Source organism: Cornus florida, unplaced genomic scaffold, assembly GCF_030987335.1.
Source record: "Cornus florida cultivar Cherokee Brave unplaced genomic scaffold, ASM3098733v1 CherokeeBrave_3.0.0_Hap2_Chr06, whole genome shotgun sequence".
Taxonomy (NCBI): domain Eukaryota; kingdom Viridiplantae; phylum Streptophyta; class Magnoliopsida; order Cornales; family Cornaceae; genus Cornus; species Cornus florida.
Window position 1 is genome coordinate 18963788 of NW_026775576.1, and position 18372 is coordinate 18982159.

Consider the following 18372-nt stretch of genomic DNA (forward strand, 5'->3'; position numbering starts at 1 on the left):
TTCTTTCTTTATTTCTTTTCTTCATGACTTCATCTACTTCTTCTAAGGGCTCTGTTAAATTTTTTTTTTTTTTTCATCTACTCCTCTCTGAGTCTCTCTCTCTTCATCTACTTCTCTCAATGAACAAATATTTTTTTTCAATCTCTGTTTGAGGGCTCAGGGCTCTGTTTTTTCTTTCTCTTTCTTTCTTTTCTTCATCTACTTGCTCTTATCTCTGTTTTTTTTTTTTTTTTCAATCTCTGTTTGATGTCCCTCGACTTTTTCTTCCTCTGAACTCTATCTCTCATTTTTTTTTTCTCCCTTCTTCTTTGAAGGTTGTCTTATGGTTAACATTCCTTCTGAGTTCTGTCTGTCTCTTTTTTGTTGATGTTGTGTTTTGTTTTTTCTTCTTTTGAATGCAGTTTGCTGAATTTTGCTGCATGTTGTTTGCTGGATTTTGCTAGATTATTTAAATTTTGAATGCATCTTTCTGATGTTGTTTGTTGAATAGCCTGAATGTTGTTTGCTGAATTTAACTTGGTCCATTGACTCCATTCTATTTCTCATTGTAAATAGATAGAAAAAAATGTCAAAGGATCCAACTTGGAATTATTGTCGCCTGCAAAACCCACAAGATAGGAATGCAACGTGTAATTTTTGTGAAAAAGTTATGAAAGAAGGTATTTATAGGGCTAAGCAACACATTGTAGGAGGACATAGAAACATACAAGCATGTAAAAAGTGCCCTAAACATGTGAACCGGAACCGGAACCGGTTGGTTGGGACATGGAACCAATTCTACAGTTCTGGTTAGTTTATGGGTTGAGACTTATGAAATTGAGAGAGATGTAGTCTCACAAGGGAGTTGATAGGTAGTAGTAGTTAATAGGTTGGTAGAGTAGGAAAAACACCGGTGACACTAGCAGCGAGGAGATAGGCTCATGGAGTGGTATATGGTGAAAAGACATGTACGTGGTGTTGGGAATCTATTGTTGCAATATCTCTACAAATCATAGTGGAATCTCCTCATTCATGGACGTAGCCTTGAGTTTAGGTGAACCATGTATATCTTGTATTTGTGTGTGATTGATTTATTGGTTTTTATTGGATTTTTGTGTTCATACGTTTCCGTTGCCCCAACAAATTGGAATCAGAGCCAAAGATGAAGGAAATCCAGAAAACACTAGTATCAGTGAGTGCGACAACGAGTTTCAGTTGCAAGTGGAGTCTCAAGTAGTCAAGGTGGAGCCTTGGAGGTTTGACTGATCGCGCAACGTACAATGGGAACAATTAGTGTTTTGCAGGAGTATCGTCAAAATTGAAGCTGCAAAAGAATTGTCCTGATTAAGGTCATGGAAAGCGATGATTGGCTAGATGGCATTTGAGTCAAGGTGGAGATTGTTGGAAATTGTGTCTCAAATTCCTATTCTAATTAGATTTCTATTTTAGAGTTATATTATGTAAGGAAATTTCTTATCAAGTAAGTGAGCTTTAAGAAATTGCAATCCTTGTCCAACAGGGAATTGGGTTTAGAACTCTATAAATAGATACCTAGGTTATGGGTTGAGACTTATGAGATTGAGAGAGATGTAGTCTCACGAGGGAGTTGATGGGTAGAGGCAATTTATAGGTTAGTAGAGTAGGAAAAACACCGGTGACACTTGCAGCAAGGAGATAGGCTCATGGAGTGTTACATGGTGAAAAGATAAGTACGTGGTATTGTTACTCTATTATTGTAATATCTCTACGAATCATAGTGAAATCTCTTCTTATCCATCGACGTAATCATGAGTTTGGGTGAATCATGTATATCTTGTGTTTGTGTTTGATTGTTTTATTGGCTTTCATTGGATATTTGTATTCATATCCCCCCACCCCCACCCCCCCCCCCCCCTCCCTCTTGTGTTTGTCCCCCCCCCCCCCCCCCCCCCCCCCCCCCCCCCCCTCTTGTGTTTGTGTTTGATTGTTTTATTGGCTTTCATTGGATATTTGTATTCATATCCCCTTATAGGATGGGCTTGATATGTGTATGGGCTTTCACTTATTGGGTTTTTTAAAAAGAAAAAATCTAATTGGATTGGGCTGGACTTAAATAAGTTTAAATGATTAATTATTCAATGGGTTGAAGCCTATATCTATTTCATATTTTACACACACATAAATAAATATATATATATATATATACGAGCCATTAAATGAGTTTGTTCACAAACAGTTCATGAACAAAGGAGCCGAGCATAGCCGTGTTTGTGTTCGGTTCATTTAATAAACGAACCACATATTTGTGTTTGGGCTTGGTTCGTTTAGTAAATAAACGAACATAAACCGAGCCCGAGTAGTTCAGGAACGGCTCGTCTTGTTTGCAGCCCTACCTAGTACTTTTCATTATGAATTCAAAGGAAGACATGCAAGACAACAATGTAAATCTTACTTATCAAAAACAAAAAAAAAAAGTAATGTAAGGAACACAGCATAGAGAGAAGGCATCAAAGTTTTCAGGATTGAGTAAAAGAAAAGAAAAATAAACATTTAATAGTCATGTTACAATAAGATTCATACCACAATAATGTGGGTTATGTCAGAAATATCATCTTCAGCCCATCTTCCGGAAGCTCCTACCATCATCCTGCCAGTGCCCTTAGAAACCAGTACCCTCAACAGAATCCCATTAGTGCAGAACAGAATTGATGAGTGCCTCCCACCTTTGCTCTCCAACCTTATCTAAGGTTTGCAGTAAAGAGATGAGTCAGCAATGGTAAAATATATAGAACAAAAAGAAAGCTACGGTAATAATGAAATAATTAGGAAATCAGAATTCTCAAGAAACAGATACTAACAACTGAATAATGTGATTATCCATGAAGACTGAGTGATAAAAGTCACATGTATAACTATAGACACAGACATGCAAGTTCATAATTGTGATTCGCAAGACTTCCTAAGATAACATTTTCAGTAGCCTTCTTATTTTTCTTTCTTCCGAATTCTCCGTGTCTTCCTCTAGCAAGGAAACTGAACCATATTGCCAATAAAAAATTATATTTTTCATATCATATCAAGAATAACAAGATATATTCCAAATTTTAAAACATATCGGAAAATATAGTAAGACAAGGACGAAAAATATCTAGTAGATGAAATATATAATTCTTTAGTGTTGTTAATTTACATAATTAAAAAGTGTCTAATCTTTATATTAAAATTAAAAACTAAATTACCAACAAAAACTGAAATTTAAGGTACTGATAACATATATCAAGGATATAATAACATCTGACACACCAATAAGGTGTGCGTAAAATTTTATAATAGCATAGAACACTATTACGAAATGTGTTACACATATTCAGTGAATATAGTGTTGAATCATTTCATCTGAGAGTTTATCATCAATATTGAAGCTGTGATTGTAAGATTGGAAAAAGTGCCAAAAAAACACTTCAACTTCTTGCTTCATGCTCAATCATTTACACAATTTAGAGAAGGCAAGTGACTTAAAAGAGACTAAGATTTGGAATCATTAGTAATTTAGTCAGTCTGAGAATTTCCCATTTGATCATGTTCTAGAGATGTGTGGATGGTGTCTCCCCCTTTATTTGTGGTGGGCTCTACGGATAGAGGAATAGGAGGTTACTTGATGGGCAGGAGATTCCTATGCGGGTTCTGAAATATTCTATACAAAGTTCATTATTTTTTTGGGTTCATGGGAGAAGTTATAAATCTATGGAAATTCTATCGTCTTTTGTGGATAGTCATATGACATGGTCTTTTTTGACTTATGCAGTGGTATTTGGGATGCACTCCCCTCGAGTCTTTTCAATGAAAATATATACAAAAAACAAAACAGAAAAATAAAAAATAAAAAATAAATAAAAACATATTAAAAAAGAGGGAAGAGGGGTTAAAATCGGTTTATAATAAATTAAGACCTTGAACTAATTAGGAATTATTTTGAAATAAGTTTAACATTAACCAAGAAGTTTAACATTAAATTTTTATTTTTATATTTTGTAAGTAAGATTTTTTTTTTTTGATAAGTAAAAATAATATTAAAAAAAGGAGTTCAAAAGGAGAACGCGTCCCAATTACAAAAGTGGAACCGGAGCTAAGGCCCCAAAGAATCCAAAAAAGTAATTAAATCATATGAAGAAGAACAAAAGCTCCTCTTCACATAATTGAAGAGAGAACGAAGAATGTAAAGTTTGACCGTTTCCGTAGGCGACTCTTTTCCTTCAAACATTCTGCTGTTTCTCTCCTTCCAAATGCACCACCATACGCAATGTGGTACAATTCTCCAGAACTCGCGAACGTCTCTTCTCACTCGACAACCTCTCCAAATATGAATCAATTCCTTAGTAGATCGTGGCATAACCCAACACATGCCAAACAACCTAGCAATAAGATTCCAACAGTCAATCGCCACAGGGCAATGCAAAAGGAGGTGGTTAACGGACTCCTCGCCATCCTTGCATAGACAACAGCGATTAACTATACAATTGCCCCTTTTTCTCAAGTTATCAATTGTCAGAATCCTTCCCCACACAGCAGTCCAAACAAAGAAAGCCACCCCAGTTGGAGCCATAGACCGCCAAATAGTTTTCCACGGGAAGTCTCGATTAACAAAATTTGACAAACATAAGAACAAAGATCTAACTTCGAAACGACCATGAGAAGAGGGAACCCAACTTAAAACATCATTACCTCTGCCAACGCCCTCCTGTCGATACAGAAGATCCAAAAAAACACATACCTCGTCCATCTCCCAATCTTGAAAAGAGCGCCAAAAATGCACATCCCATATAATCCCGCTGCTATCAAGCCGATAGCAGTCAACTATGTAGGCATGTTTATTAACGGCAATACTATATAATCTTGGAAAAGTATGAGAAAGTGACTGATCCCCACACCAGAGATCTTCCCAAAACCGAATGCAACGTCCGTCATGGAGTTTGAATCTGATATGAGCCGAAAAAACATCCCATCCTTTCCGAATAGCCTTCCACATCCCTACTCCTCCCGCTAGGGTAACCGGACGCGTAGACCAACCTCCAGCCTCTTCGCCAAACCGACAAGAGACTAGCCTACGCCATGGTCGATGTCTTTCCCTCCCAAATCTCCATAACCACTTACCCAAGAGAGCTTGATTGAAAGGAACTAAACGTCTTATACCAAGTCCACCCAATTTCATAGGCTTACAAACATCCTCCCATTTGAGAAGGTGGTACTTGAACTCATCGCCCTTACCACCCCAAAGGAAATCCCTTTGAATTTTTTCAATCCTGTCTGCAATGGAACAAGGGATTTGGAACATAGAGAGAAAATAAGTGGGAAGGCTCGACAAGGTGCTCTTTATATGAGTAACTTTACCCCCTTTTGACAAGTATTGCTTCTTCCAACCTGCTAATCTCTTCGCGTACCTGTCAATCACAGAATCCCAACTCCCCACTAAACTAGAAGAGACCCCTAGGGGCAAACCCAAATAAGGAATAGGGAATGAGCTCACTCTGCATCCAAGGACTGCAGCTAAAGAGGAAATATCCGGAACATTCCCTACTGGGACAAGCGCACACTGTCACATTGACCTTAAGCCCGGAAACTGCCTGAAAACAAGTCAGAACACACCTCAAGTGTCGAAGTTGAGACACATCAGCATCACAGAAAACCAGGGTGTCATCTGCAAAGAGTAAATGGGAAATCTCCATCTGATGGTCTAAATCTCTACCCACTCTGAAACCCTTAACAAAACCAAGGTCCTCTGCCCTATGCATCAGTCTACTTAACCCCTCCATAACAAGAAGAAAAAGGAAAGATGACAAAGGATCACCTTGTCTTATACCTCTAGAACAACCAAAGAAACCGGCGGGAGAGCCATTCACAAGAACTGAAAACTTGACAGACGAAAGACAGGTCTCAATCCATTTCCTCCATTGTAAGTAAGATTTCATTGAAGAGCACTCAAAAAGGGAGTGCATCCCAACCACAAAAGAAAAGCCAAAAGCCATAATAACCCCAATCTATGACTGAATTTTGAAACCTTAATATGGTTAAGGATTTTGAGTTTAAGTTGAAAACAAAATGAGAGTGCAATGATAAAGTTGGTCCATTGTGACCTGGAGGTCATGAGTTAAAAACCGGAAACAGCCTCTCCATAAGAGGCAAGTCTATGTACATCTCACCCTCCCAGACCCTGCAATGGCGGGATCCTCGTGTACAACCCTTTATTTTGGTGTCTTTGTGCCTTCAAAAAAACAATAAAAATAATATACCTGGAATCTCATGATGAGCTTTATATTTCTAAATGCTAGACTCAATAAGCTTTCCAACAATATACAATACACCTATTCAAATTCGTTTGACCGCTCAATGAAGCATAAGCAGACCATATGCAACCAAGTTTGGCAAAATGCAACGACTTATTGAACTTGACTCCAATCGATCAAATTCACTCTAAAATGCTACAATTGATCAGAAAATGGACCAGTGGCAGTTGGAGTTGTTTCGATCGATTAAACTCAGTATGAATTAATCAGACACCGAGAATCGGTACATACAAGTTTCCTAATTCAAATTGGTTTCTAAACCTTCAAAGTGGGTGTGTGAGTATCTTCCCAAAGGTTTAGAAAAAACAAAACAAAAAAATAATCTAAGTACTCCAGCACTATAAAATGGAGTCCTAGGGTCCTGTGAGAGACGACTACACTATATGTGATAGATTGGAAGGGCTTTTTTTTTTTTTTTTTTCATCCGGTAGGATTCAAGAAAGAAAACTGTATAGTGCTATTATGTGATTGAGCTCTAAAATATTGAGGAAATAAGTTGGAAGGCTCGATGGAGGACTCTTTATCAAAGTGACCCTCCCACCTTTTGAAAGATGATGCTTCTTCCACCTTGCCAACCTCTTCTCACACCACGGGATCCCAACATCCCACTCTCCTAGATGGCACCCCAAGAGGCAACCACAAATACGATAAAGGAAAAGAGCCAATACTGCAACCAAGAATGTCAACTAAAGTGGAAATCTCCATAACCTCCCAGAAGGAAACCATAACACTCTTTCCCACTTTCACCTTCAAGTCAGATAAAACTTGAAACCAAATTAGAACACATCTCAAATACCTTATCTGAGACTCATCAGCGTCACGGAAAAAAAAAAAAAAAGACGTATCATTGACGCATCAAATGGGAAATCTCCAATTAACTAGAAGCATCTCTACCCACCCGAACACCACACTCAAAACCCCAAATCTACAACCCTCCTATCAATGTGCTGAGAGCCTCCATCACCACGAGGAACAAAAAGAGAGAGCGGACCCCCCTACCTTAGTCCCCTCAAACTACTGAAGAAGCCTATCGGAGAGCTACTCCCAAGAACCGAGAAGCAAACACTGGAAATGCAAAACTTGATCCATCTCCTCCATTTCATACCAAACCACATTATCTCCAATAAATAAAGAAGGAAGCTCCAACTTACATGATCTTACCTTCTCAATGTCCACCTTGCACAAAACACAAGGGATCCCACTACATAATCTAGAATCCAAACAATCTCCAGCAGCAAGGATAGAATTTAAAATTAGACGGCCTCCAACTAAAACACTATGGGAATCTGGGATGACCCCGTCCAAAACCTCCCTCAATCTCAAAGCAATAACCTTAGCTATTAATTTATAGATACATCCCACCAGACTAATAGGTCTGAAGTCCTTGACATCAGATGCCCCCCACCCCTGAAATCGAATAGAACTGAAGCCCCCAAGCTCTGCTCTCCAACTAAATGTTTCTGTGAAAAGATGCAATCCCCCTACAAACCTCCTCATCCTTGCACAACACCACCCCTTTCACCCGCATCCTCCCAATATGGTGGCCCCTTCAATTAGCATTTGCAAGCCTATGAATGAACTTTGTACTTCTATCCCTGTCCTTAAGCCATAAGGTTCTAGAATTCAGCCATGAAACTTCCTCTAAAGTACCAATCTTTGCCTCGCACTCCAACCTCCCATGCCTTAAAGCCTCCGCAAGGTCACCCAACCCCTTCTTCCTATCAATTTCTGCAATCTTGGAAAAAGCACGATTCTTCCTCTATTCTAGATTCCCGAACTCGTCCTCATTCCATCTTTTAATTTCTTCCTTGAAAAACCGCAGTTTGCCCGCAAAGGTAAAACTCAGAGTGCCACTCGCATCAAAAACCCCTGTCAACCTCTCCACGGGGGAACGAATGACGTTAAAGTCCCCTCCAATACACCAAGGATACGGCCATCTCCTCCGAACAGAACCAAGCTCCACTCACTACAAGTGTCGCACGTCATCTTCAATCTAGTCATAGACCCCAAAGAACACCCAATAAAAACCATCCTCCTCCATATTAAACAAAAAAACACAAAGAATCTTCCAATCCACACACCCAGTTTGGAAACCCATCTTTTGTCCCACATCACAAGAATCCCCCAAAAGCACCCAAAGGATCCAAAGCCACCCAATCCACAAATCTCCAACCCCAAAGACTCCTAACCATCATATCCAAAACTGAGGTAAGTTTCGTTTCTTGCAAACACACCACATTAACGTCCCACTTATGAATCGCCAACTTCACCACCTTCCTCTTATCTGAATCATCAAGACCGTGGATATTCCATGAAATAATTGACATACGAAATAAGATGTTGAACCTCCCTCTCCCCCTTTCGGAAGTTGTCCTACCCTTTCCTCCCACCTTTTGACTCTCCTGAATTTAATGAAACATACCCACAGCCTCACAACTCTCACCCTCATAAAAGTCACTCCAATGAGATTGCACATAAACTCAACATTATTTCTCACCCACACCTCCCTACATACCCGATCAGCTCAAGGATGACGTGCTTCGGGATCACTCCAGTTTCGGCACAATAGAAGGAGGGGTCTCTTCCATCAATGCGGTCTTAAAGGCCACCTAGTTGTCTTCAAGGATGACGTGCTTGGGGATAACCCCTCCATTGGCGATACTGAGGATGACTTTTTCAGTGACGCTCATATTATAGGCCTCGACATCCCGATAGACTCCACATATTTCATCAATGGTTTCAAACAACTTCTCACACCACAAGTGTAAGGGTAATCCATAAAATGAATTCTCCTTTGCTTCCTCTTTTTCAACAGACCCAAACAGCAGATTAGCCCCACCCCATCTCTTCTATCTGACCTTCAGCGCCCTCTGCACTTCCATTTCCAAAGGGAACCCGAACAGCAACAAACCAACGGGCAAGGTGTAAACCCTCACCCCACTCAAAATCTTCCAAATCTTCGATGCACATTCCTCAATTCTTTGTAGACTACCCACATCTCTATCAAATCTCCCAACCAAACAATATTTCAAAGCGGCCTGCCTGATTGTTGTGTTGTGATTATCTACCCCGAAAACATGCCCTTGGTTGGTCACCGAGCTTTCAACCTCACCAATGACAGCGAGACTTAGGAGTCTCGCCACCACAAGAAAGGAGCAGTTCTCGCCCTCAAAAGCTCTCATAACAACCCAGAAGAAAAAAGAGAAAAGCCAGAAAGAAAGAGAAAGAACAAAGGTCGCCGGAGTAGAAGACTTCAGTACCTTGGAGAGAAGGAAAGACCGGGGGGTTAGAAAGCGACATTAGAGAATAATAAGGTTTTTTTTACCTTATGATGGTAAAAGTCCCCTCCTCTCTTTTATTGAAAACACATGCCCAACAAGAAGTCAAATGCTGATGTTTTACAATAAAAGTTTTATATAAGATCACCATAAATTGTAGAGTTCTTCTCCATATTTGTTATTTTCTATGAATTGTCGAGTTCTATAGTTTTTTCTTTATCAGTTTGGATCTCGAAGCATTTTATGCAGCCTCTCTACTCTCTTGTTTTTTCTTCTCCCCTTTCTCTTCCTCTTTTCTTCTTGAAAGCACATGCCTGACAACAAACTGCTGACACTTTCTAAAATGGTTCTACATATAGGCACCATGAAGATTTTACCTACTATTTAGGGATCATTATGCAAAGATATAAAACAGTGAATTTATTTTTCTAAGCAAGCAGAAAAATTATGGATTGCTGAACCAGAATGCAGAGGACAGAAAGTCTCAAAATTCTTACAAAAGTGTCTTAAAATTTTGTAGAAAATCTATATGTTACAAAATTATGACTAGCAGTATTTTCAATCCATAAATTCATTTCCTATATTCACTTCAATCAGCTGTACAAGATGGACCCTGAAATTTTTACCATAAACCCTCTAAGTTACTAATATTGCTTACAATTTTGGTTGTAATGAATAAAAACAGCAGTCATAATGATCAAGACAGAGTATAAACGTTACCTTGTATCCAACACTATCTCCAACAGTTTCGCCTCTTTCATAAGAGATTCTCTCAGCAACTACATAGGAAAACAACAAGAGTATAAATTTCTTGTGCAGCTAAAAGTGAATGGACAATGGGAATAGAAAATAAGTTGGCAAGAGTACAAAGAGATTTGTAGGCATAGATTGGTAACAGGCACCTGATGTCGCTGAGATTCGTCGTGGTTGAGTGCAGACTATTTTACATGCCTCATCCTTACCCCACATATAATCCAAAAGAAATTGTGGGACCTGAATCATAAAAATAAGGACAGAAGTTCAATGTGATACAGCAATTGGAATTACTATCAAGCATTAAGAGCACGATATCAGCCATCCAATATGTATAATAGGAAAGTACAAGTTAAAAATAATAATAATCTCTCTTCAAGTTTTACAAGTACACACATATATATATCTATATATATATATATATATATAAATAAAAAATAATAAAAAATAAAAAGCAAATGGTGGTTGCTTCAAATATTCTTCTTTTTTGGGTGATAATTCCATGCCTTTTACTTACTAGTCAGTAGAAACGAGAAAAGTGGAGGATTGGAAAGACTTCATTTTTCATATGAGGCTTGGGTTTAGGAAGTTGCAGAATTTGCAACCTGATCTATTGAATGTACATCGTACAAGCATTATAACTTATACCATGAAGATCAGAATGCTTTGATCCACACTTAGTTCTTATTTTCTTAGTGAAAGGAAGTAAGTTCATTCTAATACAACTTATATTACGCAGTTGACATTCAAAAAAAAACTATAGACAAATTACAGATGTGATTTTTGGATTCAATAATAACTTGAGGGAGGTCCAACCAATTGCATACCTTCTCAATCCAACAAGCGAAAGCTCAAGCTAGAATTGAGAAGGAAACACTCAAATCAATAGTCCATTGTTGTTAAAGGCTCAAGGCCCACTAAGGCGCCAAAGGCCTTCTGGAGCCTAAGAATAAGGTGAGAGCCCGATCGAATTAAGGCGTGTGTATAACAATAAGCATATTTAAACATAATTATTATATATATTCAGAATCAAGCACTAACTGCAGTTAATGTAAGGAGTGAACCATAAATCTATGAATTATGTCAAATATTTCATAACGTTAAACAATACGATCTATGATATAGAACCTGCTTTAAAAGAACTTGTCCTCGAGTTTAATTCTTGGGTCATATATGAGTGTGAACAAAATTTTATACCATTGACGACTTGACCTTGGTGTTTCTAAAACTTGCTTCTTATTTGTTCAATCCCAAAAGAGCACCAAATGTGACAGATTTCCAATCTTCCTTGGCAACTCAAAAGAAAAGAACTTATTTGAGACATCAAGCCTTTGCAACTTTTGACAATACCCGTTCTCATGAATAATAAGACCATGCAAGATTCATCAACGAGTTTTTCCTTGAACAGACAATCGAGAATGCTGAATTCTTCAACAGTAAGTGCATTAACTGGGCCTTTGCCGAGCACCAAGTGCAATTCAAGAACATGCCACTATAGGACTCTAGATAGATTTAAAAAGAAATTCCAGTGATCCATTAATGAATTTCTCTTTGTTGTCCATGCTATCCATATGATGTGTACAAACTTTAAGGTTTGGTTCCTCAAGTTTGACTACAGACTCAAAATTATTTTGGAATGAATTAACATTTGTAGCATTGGTAACTACCTTATCTTCAACAGAAGAAATATTGTTTACAATGGTCTCAGTCGCAACAGATATACTAGGAGAAGTTGTTGCAACACCCACTTCCCGATTCATGACTGGGGGTTGATTCATGGTTGGAGATGGTGGTGGTTTATTGGAATCTGTTACGACAAACGCAGGGAACCCAAGAATAAATCGGTTACTGACTTATTTTTCTCAAATGGTACAGAGGGCTGTGCTAGGTCAGTTGGAGCTATGCCACGCTGTTCAGAAGGTGCACTGTCAGATTTCACACATGTTTTTTGCTGATGAACTCTTCATGATCCTGAAAGCTAGTATCCCAAATGCTAGGTGACCAAATGCTTTGTTGCAGCAATTTTCTGTGGTATCAGGATTGAGTGTCAATAGTCAGGAGTGAGCTGTTCTTCTCAAGGTTTGTGAGGAGGAAAAGAGGTATCAGGGCTATACTTAATTTTAATGTGGGTTCTCTTCCTGCCTCTTTATCTTGGGGAGCCTCTGGTTGATAGAAGGTTTACTAGTGTTCATTGTGAAGGATTGGTGGATAAGATTAACTCCAAACTGAGTGCTTGGAACTGTTTCAATCTCTCACTACCAAAGAGGGTGGAATTGATCAAGTCAATGCTTACTTATTATTACTTCTGGTGTACCGTCTTCTACATCCCTGTTGATATTCAGATCAGCATTGAAAAGAAGATTAGACAGTTCTTATGGTCTGGCAATGCAGGGCAGAGTACACACTCACTCTTCAGTTGGGAGAACGTCACTATGCCAAAGAGGGAGGGTGGTCTAGGGATCAGGTGCCTTCAGAGTATCAACCTAGCCAGTAAGTGTGCCTTGCTGTGGGACTTCTTGCACTTGAAAGCAGCTCTATGGGTCAAATGGTTTAGGGATAAATATGTTAATGGAGTACACTTCTGGACTATGCTTGGCAAAGCCTCAGATTCTGGAGTACGGAGGGACATTCTTTCTGTTGAAAGATGATCCCACATATGGATTTCAAAATTAATAATGGTGATATCTTCAGTCTATTTTTTGATCCATGGTTTGAGGGGCTCACTCTTCAGCAGAAGTTTGGTTTGAGAAGGATTGCTGCTGGTTTCAATACTGATGCTAAAGTGTGAGTTAGGCCATGTTTCTGGTTGGGTCACTCCATCTACATGGCCCATTGAAATTTCTAATTACTTAAATAGGAGGAGGTATTCCCCTGAGGATGATGAAATAGATTGGAAAGGAAGACAGTTCTGTTTTAAAATTGCATGGAACTTATGTAGACATCAAGGCACTTAAGTCCCATGTTTGGGATGGCAGCAGGCCCAGGGCCTCTATCTTTGCGGTGCTGGTATTGCAGCATGCAAATAAGTCCTTTGCCAACCTTCAGAGACAGGGACTTAATCTTACATCCATTTGCCACATTGTTTTGCTGGTGCTGACTCCAATGAGTACCTCTTCTGGTCTTGCTCCTTTGCAAAGAAAGTGTGGTTATGGTTCTGTGATCTGTGCCATTGGGCAGCTTGCTTGCTTCACTATCTTTTGAGGTAGCCACTGACTAGTTCATCCACAGGACTGAATCTCACAATATGAGAAACAAGGTGATGAGGTCTTTTTATAATTCTATAGTGTGGAGTCTTTGGAACCATAGGAACAACATTCTTCATGGTGGAAGTCCTTCCACAGCAGAGGTGGAGGCCAGGACAGCTTGTCTGGAGGGACTTACTTGCTTGGGCATCTCAATTCCAGATTTGCAAGCTATTTTTTAATTGCAAAATCTTGCTTTCTTTGTCTAATCTTCAAGTTGAGTGTACGCCTTAGACTTGTTGCAAGACGTTTTCATCTTTTCTAGGGATCTCTTTCCAGTGATCACTCTCCTAATGTACTTTAATGTTTCATTTTGTATTAATAAAACTTTCCCACCATTCAGGAAAAAAAAAAAAAAGTGCAAAAAGGAGGATTCTAAGACTCGAGCCTTAATTCATAGGTTAGATGATGTGGGTCCACTTAGAGTCTTGAATAATTCGGTGTTCTGGTCAAGTTGCATCATTTATGAGTTTGGTGGGCATTATGATGCAATTAAGAAGATTTTTATTTGCTTTTATGTTATTAAGTCATAAGTTAGCAATTGGAAGAGTTGTATCGCCTAGAAGATGTGGGCGATGCCCTGGTGTGGGCGCCCTTTCCTCAGGGGCACTTTGGTGTTCATTCTCTCTACAGGTTCCCCTTTTGAACGCCTTTTATCAATTATTACTTAACAAAAAAATAAATAAATAAATAAAATGCTCTACGGCCTACTCTCCTATGGAAGGTTGTTTGCGCTCTAAAGCCCCCCTCAAGGTGGCTTTCTTTGTGTGGATGGCAGTTGTGGGAATATCTGAGACTCCGGATAACCTGAGAAGGAGAGGACAGGTGGTTGTCAATTGGTGCTGTTTGTGCAAGAGAGATGCAGAGATAGTTGATCGTCTTCTGCTGCATTGCTCAGTGGCCAGGGATTGTTGGAGTTTATTGTTCAATCCAGTGGGTAATGCTTCGGTCCTCAAGAGGTTACAGTGGGTGCCCAAGCCCGTGATTGTCGGAGGGTACCGCCTCTATGTTTTTGGTGCTGTTTATGGTTAGAACGGAAGAGAAGATCCTTTGATGGGAAGGAGTCTCCTATTGGAGCACTGGAGTTCTCAATTCTTATTTCTCTTTTTTGTTGAGTTAGTGGAAGAAATTGTAAATCCATGGGGTATGTGGTTGAATTTTGGACTCTTTGAGAGTGCAAGGGCCCTATTTGGCCTTGTGCAGCTTCTGCGGGATGTGTTCCCCTTTTGATCGCTTTCTAATACAATCCTACTTATTAAAAAAAAAAAAAAAATTATCCCAATTATGAGGTATGTTTAAAAGTCATGAGTAATGAGTTAAACTCCATGTAAGTCTAAGAGGTACAAGCAGAATCCAATAAAAGGATGGAGTGTAAACTTGGTTAATCAATGAATGAATGAATAAATATATTTTATGAAATTGCTCTGTGAGCGATTCACAAAATATGATGTGTGAGACCTTCTCTAGGTGTGATGCTTAAACCTGTTTGTGATTCCAATAGGCTGCCTTATTCTATTTCTTCTCTCTTTGATTTTTCTACATTTCTACCATCAAACCTCCAAATTTCGGCCTGGTGGTCTGAACTTTCGGCAACTGAATTCTGTAAGTTGAGCTATTTAAGGCTGCTACTAAAGTCCTAAATCAGTTTTTTATCATAGCTAAGTAGACATTACATTTACATGATTGGGAAATGAAAGATTGGATGGTAATCAGCGGGTTGAGTTGCTATGTAGAATTGTGGAGCAGCTTAACTGGTTGAATGTTCAATTCAATAAGTTAGAAGCTCGAATTTCTCAGCCTATTAACAGTTCAGCAGCCGTTGAGCAAGGAACTATATCTAAAACTAATGATGGCAGAAACCGGGAGCAACAACCACCTTTAAACTCTCAACAAAGGCGTAATTTGAGGGCCGGCTAATCCATCACCACATCCCATGTTTGAGTTTCCAAGAACCAGTTAGAAGTGAATCATCATGAGCCACATGATACTGCTGGAGATATTACCAAGAAGCTAAGTGATGGAAATCGTAGCACACACACAGAAACAACGCAGACAAATGGTGGATCAAAACCGCCTTTATCTAACATGGCTGATCCTAAAGGAAAGAGTCATGGTTAGCAAGGGAAATGGAAGGGATAACAAGTGCTTCAAATGTGGAGAAACGGGCCACATGGCATATTAATGTCCAAAGAAAAATTTACATATTGGAACAAGGCATGAAGAATAGGTAGGAGTAGATAATGAGAACCAGATTGACCATGGGACCTACACCAATAATGATGTGGAAAGAGAATAAAGAGAATGTTCCATCCATCTCTATTGTGAGGCACATCCTTGCAGCCCCTAAAGTTGAAGACGAATATTGGTGGCACAAATCTATTTTTCCGATGCAAGTTCGTTGTGGAACGAAGCTTGGAAGCCTATTATTGATGGCGGTAGCTGCACAAGTGTTGTCTTTGCAGCCACGGTTGAGCGCCTCAAACTTTCAGTCCTTTCACATCCACAAATGTTCGAAGTGGGTTGGATAGATGGTACTTTTATTCAGGTGATTTATTCAGATGGGGAGAGGGAGTTTAACACAGTTATTATCTTTGACCTTATTCACAAGGACTTGCTGAGCCTTACAGAATACAATATGCACATGGCAAGGCTTGTTGATGTTGGGAGGAATAAAGTTGCTACAGAGTTTGCAATCTCTCTTCTCCCAAAGTTTTTGGTTCAGAAATCAGGAGCAAGTGTGTCAGTACTTCCCAATTTGGTTGATGCCTTGGCAAAGCTTGCAAATAGACCTAGATCTCCCGAGTCTTTACAACAGCTGTTGAATGAGATTCCAAGAAATTCTGCTGCTAATGCTGCAGTTCTTGCTGGATTTGGTGCTAGGAAGGATAATAGGGTCAAGCAATCCAGGGAAAAGAAAAACTCTGACAATGTTATTACAAGCAGGGACAACTATATCAATGCCTAATCTGAGGGAGCAGATCCTACTGGTCTTCGTGATCAGGTTTCTGTCCTATTTGCACAATGGTACCAGATATCTGAACTTAATGTTACAAGTGATGTATCTTGTCCTCATTTTATTTCACAGTAGCAGCAAAGTGAGTATTTTAATGGGGATGATATGTAAGATCCATTTATCTGCCTTTTCATGGAACTTTCTACAAAGCAGATAAGTATCCGACCATGGTTATCAAATTCACCTCACAAATCTCAGAACCTGTCATTTCTTGTTATTGATGTGTATCTGAAATACTTGACTCTGAAGTACTGTGTGGTGGGGCATGGGCTGACTAAACTCCAACTTTTGTCTAAAGATATTATCAGTAATTACCAAGAGTCATTCAAAGCGATGCTGAAGAAAAGAGGCCATATTTCATGTTGTTCGTCAACTGGCTTTATGACCTTGACCCAGATCCCATCCTAGGGGGTGATAACTGTTGACTTCAAAAGATAATCAAATCAAGAGTAAAGTATAAGGAGGAGAAAAACACTAAAGAGAAGAAAGAGGATGAGAGAAAAAGAGTAGAGAGATGGGGAAAGAGAGAGAGAACAAAAGAATACTTTCGTCCTTCCACCACATTCTATTTATACTAACAAATTTCAGAAATTACACATAAGCCCCAACATTATATAAGTAACAACAAATAAGCACCTAACAACAATCCCTCTCAAGTTGGTGCAAAGATATCTATCATGCCCAGCTTGAATAACATATTTTGCTAGCAAGTCTTGCTCACACCCTTAGTCAAAACATCAGTTGATCATGTGTCTCGACGTATGGAGTACAAATCAACCCAAGACGAAGCTTTTCCTTGATGAAGTGTCAATCGACTTCAATGTGCTTTGTCCTGTCATGTTGAACTGGATTGTGGGCAATGCTAATAACAGCCTTGTTGTCACAATACAACTTCATTAACTCGCAAACAGGATAACCCAACTCACCCAACATCGTTTGTAGACATAACAACTGACAAACTCCATGTGCCATGGATCTGAACTCAACCTCTGCACTAGACCTAGCTACTACAGACTATTTCTTGCTTCACCATGAAATAAGATTACCTCCAACAAATGTGCAATATCCTGAAGTAGATCATCGATTTGTAACAAATCCTGCCCAATCAACATCAGTATAGGCTTCAACACGCAAGTGGCCATGACGGCCAAACAATATCCCCTTACCAGGTGAACCCTTAAGGTAGTGAAGAACATGATGAGTTGCCTCACGGTGAGGTGTACGTGGAGCATGCATAAACTAACTAATCACACTAACAGTGTAGGCAATATCTGAGCGCGTGAGAGATAGGTAAATTAGTCTCCCAACCAATCGTTGAAATCTTCCCACATCGTCTAATGGGTCTCCATCTACATCATTAAGCCTATGGTTCTGCTCAAGGGGAATATCAATAGGTCTAGCCCCAAGCCTATTTCAACCAAAAAATCTAACACATACTTCGTTGAGAAATGAGCACCCCTTTCTTCGATCGGCACACCTCGATGCCAAGAAAGTATCTCAATGATCCAAGGTCTTTAACCTTGAACTCTGTCCCCAAGAATGACTTCATTCGATGAATCTTCTGGATCATTTACAATGATACCAATATCATCAACATATGCAATGATGGAAGTGGTACAGTGCTGGTGCTTCTTGATGAAGAGAGTGTGATCTGCCTGTGAACCCTTGAGGTAGTGAAGAACATGATGAGTTGCCTCAAGGTGAGGTGTACGTGGAGCATGCATAAACTAACTAATCACACTAACAACATAGGCAATATTTGGGCGTGTGAAAGATAGGTAAATTAG

At 39.3% G+C, this 18372-nt stretch overlaps 1 protein-coding gene across 1 annotated transcript in view; it reads right to left on the bottom strand.

The window, feature by feature from the left end:
* Positions 1-18372, bottom strand: part of LOC132311153 (DExH-box ATP-dependent RNA helicase DExH6-like) — a 67444-nt gene that overhangs the window by 16884 nt on the left and 32188 nt on the right. Inside the window, exons 6-8 of the mRNA XM_059808915.1 lie at positions 10480-10570; positions 10298-10356; positions 2539-2700 (exon numbers count right to left, since the gene is read on the bottom strand). Coding sequence (XP_059664898.1) covers positions 2539-2700; positions 10298-10356; positions 10480-10570 — 312 coding nt within the window. The remainder of the gene's footprint in view (positions 1-2538; positions 2701-10297; positions 10357-10479; positions 10571-18372) is intronic.